This window comes from Haematobia irritans, chromosome 1 (assembly GCF_050003625.1).
Source record: "Haematobia irritans isolate KBUSLIRL chromosome 1, ASM5000362v1, whole genome shotgun sequence".
NCBI classification, from domain to species: Eukaryota; Metazoa; Arthropoda; class Insecta; order Diptera; family Muscidae; genus Haematobia; species Haematobia irritans.
In genome coordinates, this window is record NC_134397.1 from 108,420,095 (window position 1) to 108,428,845 (window position 8,751).

At 39.0% G+C, this 8,751-nt stretch overlaps 1 protein-coding gene across 1 annotated transcript; it reads right to left on the reverse strand.

Annotated features, from left to right (window-relative positions):
* Window positions 1–2,904: 2,904 nt before the first annotated feature.
* LOC142230743 (uncharacterized) lies at window positions 2,905–3,627 on the reverse strand. The gene has a single exon (XM_075301373.1). It carries the CDS (start codon window positions 3,625–3,627, stop codon window positions 2,905–2,907), a length of 723 nt encoding a protein of 240 aa, XP_075157488.1.
* Window positions 3,628–8,751: the final 5,124 nt, after the last annotated feature.

The window sequence follows — 8,751 nt, forward strand, 5'->3', positions numbered from 1 at the left end:
CTACGCTTATGTTTTCAATTCTACTCATCTACTCAACCACTTGAATGACTTCCCATATGTCGCGGCAGTCACTGCACTACCAGTTGAAGCTGGAGTCATTTTTTTGTTGGGTTGATCTAAGAAACTGTCATATTTTGTTTTGCCACCCAATGTAAAGGCTTTGCGTGAACTAGGCTTTTGTGATTGCGGTGCAATTGGTATATCCGTTTCAATTGATGGTCCTCCACTTGTCATGCCACCTATACCACTCGTGCTTGTTGCATTAGCTTCAAATCCATCTGCACTAAATCTTTCCTTTGCCCACTTGAGCAACTTCCCATACCTCCACCAACAGTACACCCTCGTTTGGGTGTTTCCATGCATCGACCTTGTAGTCCTTTGGCCTTTTCTGTCTCACCGCTTGATATAACTGTTAACTTCTCCTCGTGTGAGTCCATCTCAACGAAGGTTTTAATTTGCTAATTTGCAGCAAACATTCGTTAGTTGAAACAGCAAACATTTTTTATAGCTTAAATAGCAAACAAATGCTGCTGAATTAGCAAACTTGTTTGCTAAAAGTTTTTGACAAACATCGCTGCTGAAATAGCAAACTGCGTTAGTTGAAATAGCTAACATTTTTACTGCTATAACAACTACAAATGTTTGTTGTCCCAGCAACAAAATTTGTCGTTTCTAACGATATGTTGAAATGAAACCCGTAAATCATTTAATACAATAACATCTACATTTATTAAATGTGTGAAATAAATTGAATTCCATCGAAGTATTGGAAGTTGAATTGAAGTGTTGTACAAGATTTATTTACGTTTATTTTTTTTCTTTGGCCTTATACACGCGGATAAAACATAACAATCTATAATGAAAATAAAATAGCAATTAGTAACTACACTAGTTTACACTACAATTTACATTTGATTAGAGGTTGCTTTTTATGTATTTTCATCAAGTGAATTCGAAAATAGAGGTTAAAATTTGTTAATGAAACAGTTTTTGAGATATCCTTTTTTATCCTTTTTCAGAATTGCAAGGGTTGTAACGATACCAAGCAAATATGGCCCATTTAAACTTAAACCGCACACTAGATATGCTAGTGTTCTCAAGGCGTCAGATAGCACTCCTGATATCTGCTATAACGGGTCGCTGCCTGATAGGCGAATTTGCAAAAACTATAGGTGCGAAGTATAATGACTATTGTATAAGCTGTCATGATGTGGAGGAAAAGGAATCAATTAAACACCTCTTGTGTGAGTGTCCTGCTTTTTGTGTATATACACGCGGATAAAACATAACAATCTATAATGAAAATAAAATAGCAATTAGTAACTACACTAGTTTACACTACAATTTACATTTGATTAGAGGTTGCTTTTTATGTATTTTCATCAAGTGAATTCGAAAATAGAGGTTAAAGTTTGTTAATGAAACAGTTTTTGAGATATCCTTTTTTATCCTTTTTTCAGAATTGCAAGGGTTGTAACGACACCAAGCAAATATGGCCCCATTTAAACTTAAACCGCACACTAGATATGCTAGTGTTCTCAAGGCGTCAGATAGCACTCCTGATATCTGCTATAACGGGTCGCTGCCTGATAGGCGAATTTGCAAAAACTATAGGTGCGAAGTATAATGACTATTGTATAAGCTGTCATGATGTGGAGGAAAAGGAATCAATTAAACACCTCTTGTGTGAGTGTCCTGCTTTTTGTGTAAGGCGTAGGCGAATTTTAGGAGAATATAGCTTTAGATTACTGGCGGACCTGGAAAACGTTAATGTATGATTTTGAATATTCAGGGAATATTCTTTTCCTAATATTGTTCAAGTACAAAACAAGAACAGTTGTAGATGGGACATAGGGTACTTGAACCGTATGTTGATTTGAATGATGTAGAATGCAAATTTGTTCTAGCATAGTGTTTTATTTCATTCACGTTATTTATACTAAATAACAGATGATTAATCGATATACTAAGTTAACACGTACCATATATCTAGCCTATGCTATGTCAAAGACTTAAGTAATATTTATGCTGACTTAGATACCCAGCAAAAAAAGCGTCGCCAAAAAAGTATTGAAAATGTTCTTTTTGGATCCGGAAGTGGTGCAAAATTGACGCAGAAGCGATGAATTTAACATGGGCTTGTCATAGGACGGAAGTCCTCCATTTCAACAGCTGTTGCACTGAATTTGCATCACTTTTTTAGGTGTGATCCGATTTCAATGTTTTGGATGTAATTTCAAAAATTCTGTGATATTTTGTCAAATAAATACTTTTTATAATTTGTTATAATTTTTAATGGATTCTAACGTTTCTCGGGAACATTTGACCTCAAATATTTTCAAAAATTCACAATTTTTTCAGATTGGATTTAGCATTTTTTTCGACAAAATTTAAATAATTTGCACCATTTTATGAATTCTTACTCTGTTTTTAACCTATTTGAAACAAAAAAAGTTAAAATTATCCATTAAAAGTGTGAAAAAACCAAGTTATACAAAATTGAATTAAAAGAACTTCCTGGGTAGTTAGAATAAAGAACATCATAGGGAGTCCATCTTCTGGAAGTGCTTTTAAAGTTGTGCCTTTGGAAGAGCTTCCAAATTTTTTTGCTGGGTATTAGTGTTAATGAACTAGGGTAGCAGAAGTCGAAAACCTGTCCAGTTGTTGACGGTGAAATTAGATTCTTTATTTAAATTGGTCGGCTATTGACTTCTGCTGCTTACAATGCAAAAAATATTTAAATATATATGCTTGATAATATAGCAGCGTAAATGCTGTTTACTATGGGTTTAATGTTAATTATATTTATGCTATATAATATAGCAGCGTAATGATATAATGAAGCCGAGTTCTTGAACATTCTCCCCCACGTTGAACGCTGCAGGTCCAACTAGTAAGAGACATTTAAATTTCGGGTGACTGGGCAGTGTACGTGTCCGGAACGGTTTGACGTGGTTGTGGAGTGGGTGGTTGGATTGATTCACCTCCTCTGTTCAGAAATCTCCATCCAAGGTAGAACATCAACAGCATTGAAGACATGATAAGAGCTGTGTAACTTATCGCCATATGGTGATGTCTGTCGGAACGGTAGGTGGTGCGTAAAGTTGAAATGTCAGCTTCCTGTAGTTTGTTCTGGAGATCTGTTAGCTGCTCGGTATGGTTTATTAAAAGCTGATCAGTCGAGTTGAGAAGTGCAGTGGGCTCTCTCTCATGCGTTGTTAGATTAAATTTCGGAAAGCGAGAGTAAGATGCTTGAATAAAGCTTGATGCATTATAATGACCTCGAAGAGTGACTTCCGAGGTTTTAAGGGTGCAAATTGGTTCAAGGTTGATGATTCCGGAACCTTGGAGCGTGTATTGTAGAGTTTTTGTTCCGCAAACAGTGCTGACGTCAATTTCATATGTGGTAGCATAAATCCATTGGTTCTTGTGATTTAGTTGTTGCCAGATGATAGGCTCCTTGTAAATGTTGAGTTTGCACCTGTTTGTTGGTTTATGTCTGAACATATCTACTTCGCACGAAGCCGCCATAGAACCCTTCGAGAACATTGCGTGATTATTATCGCAGATAAAAATGTCACTGCTTGGTTGAATACAGTTGCGAATGTCATCGCTGGAGAGTGGCATGTATTCATCTCGATGGAGATTGATCGCCTAGTACTCTGTTTGGGGGTGTATCGCAACAAGGGTGCCGTTCTCGTTTGCGGGCACCGCAAATATCTTCAACAACTCAAACGTTTGCTGGTCAACTAGAGGAAATCTTATCTCGAACATAACCTTGTCTTTAGTGACTGCTGCCTTTGCTCGCATGATTTTGTAGAATTGAATGAGGTCAATGTCATCGAAAGGTAGAACTCGTGATATCGGTAGATGAACCTTGATTACGTTAATTTCTCTTTGCAGCTGATCCGGCGTTAGTAAGGATGGTCTGATCCTACCTTGATGAGTGTCTGTAAGAACATTAACGATTTCCGCTTCAACTTGGCGTAGTCTTGTTGCTGCTAGAGTTAGTTCGTTGGCAAGAAGAGCTACTGTGTGAGCTATCCTTAGATGAGCTTTGTCTTCTACCACTTGGTTATGTATCGTCGATATGGTGGTTTAGACTTCATTTATTCTAGTTTTTAAGGATAACTCGTCTTCCTTTATTATATTCAAGGTCGAGTCGATAATTGAGGTTTGATTGTGTAACAGCGATGTGAGGTGGCTTCTGTCCGTCTCTGCTTTTTGTATCGTATTGTCCATTTCGGCGGCATAGTCCGCGTCTAGAATTCCAAACAGAGATCTTGCGACATTACCGACAATATTTAGAGCACCTCTACGCAATCTCCTTGGCATGATGATTTCTCTATCTTGGATTAAATCTGTTCTAGTTTGCTTGAGATGAGATGCGAAGTTGTGACACATTGCTTCGTGAGGAGACATTTTGCATAGATCGGAGAAAATCTTTATACCGTCAGCGAAGTTGTCAATTTCTGATCTAAAGGGTATAAGATTGTAGCAGACCATGAGCTTCCATTCTGCTGTGGCTATCCGTGCCGTACCAATACCTTCGAAATATAATCCGGGCTTTGTTTCAAATGGTTGTGGTCGCATGGGATTGCATAATACAACCGGTAGTCTCAGAAGTGCCAGTAGTGTTGTGCATAATAAATTAAAGTTATTGGGCCTCGATCGTTTTGATGTGTTTGGGTTCTGTTCATCTGTTGGCCTTGTTCTTTTGTGATCCTCCTTTTCTTTGATATCATCATTGAATAATGGCGCTAAGCGATGGATTGGCCGTTTAATTACACCTGATGAAGTTTTGACATCGACTACACGCACGTTTCCATCTTGTCCTTAGGTAGCTCGAGATGATGCGTCCAAGTGGCCATTGCATGACCGGTACGTTATCCTCCTTGATGATGACAAGTTGGTCGGGTTTGATATGTGCTGAGGTCGTCCTCCATTTGTGTCTCTGTTGGAGTTGTGACAAATATTCACTGGACCACCTATTCCAAAAACTGTGTCTTAGTTCTGACACGAGCTTCCATCTTTAGATAGTGAACTACCCTTTGCTTGCTGCACTGATTCCGAGGTTATGCTTTCGCTTGATTGTGTTTTAGAAAGAGACGCTATTTGAATTGCTACGTTCTCTTCTAAGGTTTCATAGTCTTCATTGTCATAACCCTTAGCCGCCGGGTTAGCACACATTTCCCAAATGTCCAAATGGATAGTCTCGATCTTCTGCCATAATCTGCCTATAGCAGATAGAGATTGGACTGGTGATTCCTTCGTAGCGTTACATTGAATTAGACGTTTCAATGATGATTTAAGTGCTCCTTGACGTCTTATCAATCCATGAATTTTGTTTGTACTGCTGGACCATGATGAAGATTGGTTGCCTGGGGTGAACCCGCTCCTTGATCTACTAGCAATGATGAAGTGGGTGTGGATGGGTTGTCTGCGGTAAACCCTGCTCCTCGTTCTGCTGGCAATGGCTTCGTTTGCCTGCTCAGACCTTTAATTAGCTGCTCTACTTCCTCAATAGTTGTATTGTATACGATTCCTATTGATTTATGGATGTCTTCGACAATATACGGGTCATCTTCGCTCAACATCGGGTTGTTGCGTAGTATATTTTCCGCTGTGTCAAAGGCTTTCCATTGAGCAATTAAATCTTCTTTTTTTTTGTGTAATACTCCACAGATCTTCGCTCGTGTGGAGTTTTCTTTATGTTGGCTACCGCTTTTTCTATGTTTGCGGCCCTTTCCTTTTGACGGATTATCAAATTCTCTAGGTTTTCCATTTTTGAATTACGCTGGTACGGGAAGACTTCAATATCGACTGCGTGCTCTGATTAATGAATTCCTTTGAGTTCCTTACCACTGGTAGGGGGAAACTCGAAATCAATTATTATATTTTTTTATCTTTGGGGTCACCAATGTATAATTTTGAATATTCAGGGAATATTCTTTTCCTAATATTGTTCAAGTACAAAACAAGAACAGTTGTAGATGGGACATAGGGTACTTGAACCGTATGTTGATTTGAATGATGTAGAATGCAAATTTGTTCTAGCATAATGTTTTATTTCATTCACGTTATTTATACTAAATAACTGATGATTAATCGATATACTAAGTTAACACGTACCATATATCTAGCCTATGCTATGTCAAAGACTTAAGTAATATTTATGCTGACTTAGATATTAGTGTTAATGAACTAGTGCAGCAGAAGTCGACAACCTGTCCAGTTGTTGACGGTGAAATTAGATTCTTTATTTAAATTGGTCGGCTATTGAATTCTGCTGCTTACAATGCAAATAATATTTAAATATATATGCTTGATAATATAGCTATATAATATAGCAGCATAATGATATAATGAAGCTGCGTTCTTGAACAGTTAACTTAAGCAGTTTGTTAATGTTTTTGGAGCAATCTGGTTGGTTTTTATCCTTTTTTCATTAGAAAAATCATTTCTCGTGCTAAAAATGTACGATTATATCTAACAATTGTTGATCTGTGATAAGTTAAGTGGTTCAAAATATTTTTAAAAAAGGGCACATTTTCAAAAAATATGCTTATAACTTTGCCATTTTTCTTCTAATCTTATTCTTACGTTAAAGTATCACCTTTACGAGCATAAAGAGAAACCGGACGTTATTTCAACGGTTGGCACTTTTCCACCGGCACAGAATCACTGTAAAACAGTGAAAAACTTTATAGTGTTTGGTCGAAACTAGGATTGAATCCATAACCGTTTGTATGCAAAGCGGGCTTGAACCATTGAATTACGGTTGCTCCCATATATCAATGCTGAAGTGCCGGCCACCAGACTACAACACCATATAGCATTATAGGTCTAACCACTGCCGTGTATAACCAATACACAATTTTCGGTTTTAGTCCCCACTTTTGTCCTATCGCCTTTTTTCACGAGTACAAAGCTATCGTGGCTTTTCTCCCTTAAAGTTCAGCTTCCTGTCCAGAATAACGCCAAGGTATTTTGCACACTCACCAAAGGGAATTTCAATACCCCCTAAGGATATGGGCTTAACCCTGGGAGTTTTGCGATCTTCGCAGTACATGACTAATTCTGTCTTTGCAGGATTTACTCCAAACCCATTCTCTTTCGCCCATTTCTCAGTCATCCGGAGGGCTCTCTGTATAACATATCTGATTAGTGATGGGAATTTTCCCCTGACTACTAGAGCCACATCGTCTGCGTTTGCCACCACTTGTATCCTTTCTTTTTCTGGGGAAAGCAGAAGGTTGTTTATAGCAACATTCCAAAGAAGAGGTGATAGAACTCCTCCTTGGGGAGTTCCTCTGATCACATACCTTTGTATGTTTGCTTGTCGTAGTGTGGCCGAAATACTTCTCCTCATTAGCAGTTCGTCTAGCAGCCTAAGTATACTTGGATCAACATTCAGAGTTGCTAGTCCATTTAATATAGAGCTCGGATGGACGTTATTGAATGCCCCCTCGATGTCTAGAAACGCCACAATTGTGTATTCATTGATAAATAGTGAGCTTTCAATAAAGCTGAATAGTTCATGCATGCGGTCTCAGTATATCTGCGCTTCGAGTATGCATTCTGTCGTTTCGAGAGCAAACTTGAATCGACGCTAGTTCTAAGATAAATGTCTATCATCCTCTCCAGAGTCTTAAGTAGGAATGAGGATAAGCTGATTGGTCGGAAATCCTTCGCACTCGAGTGAGAGGCTTTTCCCGCTTTCGGTATGAAAACGACTTTTGTTTCCCTCCACTTTTCTGGAATATATGCTAAGTTTATACATTCGTTATATATCGCCGTCAACCATGTGATAATTCTTTCAGTCACTGCTTGTAACTCCGCCGGAGGATTTCCATCAGGTCCGCGGGATTTGAATGGCCAAACGCCCATTTTATTCTAGATTCCGATACAATTTCCTCGATAGGAAATGACCGCTGAGCCACGGTGGCACCGCCAGAACATGGTTCAACCGTCTGATTTCCAGGAAAATGTGTGTCCAATAGTACCTCCAGCGTCTCCCCACAGGACGTTGTGCAATTGCGCTCCGATGTTTTAATGAAACCTGGAGCGGAGTTAGTGGATGCTAGTACCTTCCGTAGTATTCTCAATACTGCTGCAGTAATCATTCCAAGAGATATGCTGAGCCTTTCTCAGTTCTCGCTTGTATCCTCTCAGATTCTTCTTGTAAGCGTTCCAATCCTCAGCAGCTCTGGTGGAATTTGCTTTGTTAAAGAGCTGCCTGCAGGATTTCCTCAAACTACTTAACTCCGTAGACCACCATGGTGGTTTATTTTTCCCCCTTGGCTTCCCTCTAGGGCATGCAGCTTTCAGTGAGATGTTGAAGTGCTCATATTTGTCTCTGGTATTTCCGGTATCATGATATCGAACGATTCCCTATACCTATTCCAATCAGCTTTTCTAACATTTGGCGGAAATATGGTCTTTGAAGTACGAACAGCCAATCTGAAACTGATGCAGCGATGATCTGAGAAGCTACGTTCCCTCAAAACTTGCCACTCAGATATCATATCATTCAGTTCCGGAGAGGCCAATGTGACGTCCAACACCTCTTGCCTGTGTTTGGTGACGAAGGTTGGCGCATCTCCCTTATTGCAAACTTCCAGGTTAGTACGCAAAATAAACTCTATTAGCGGCTCTCCTCTTGCATTATTATCACTACTTCCCCAAATACTATGATGTGCATTTGCATCGCATCCCATAATGGGTTTTGTCTTTGTTTTCAGTGACTCC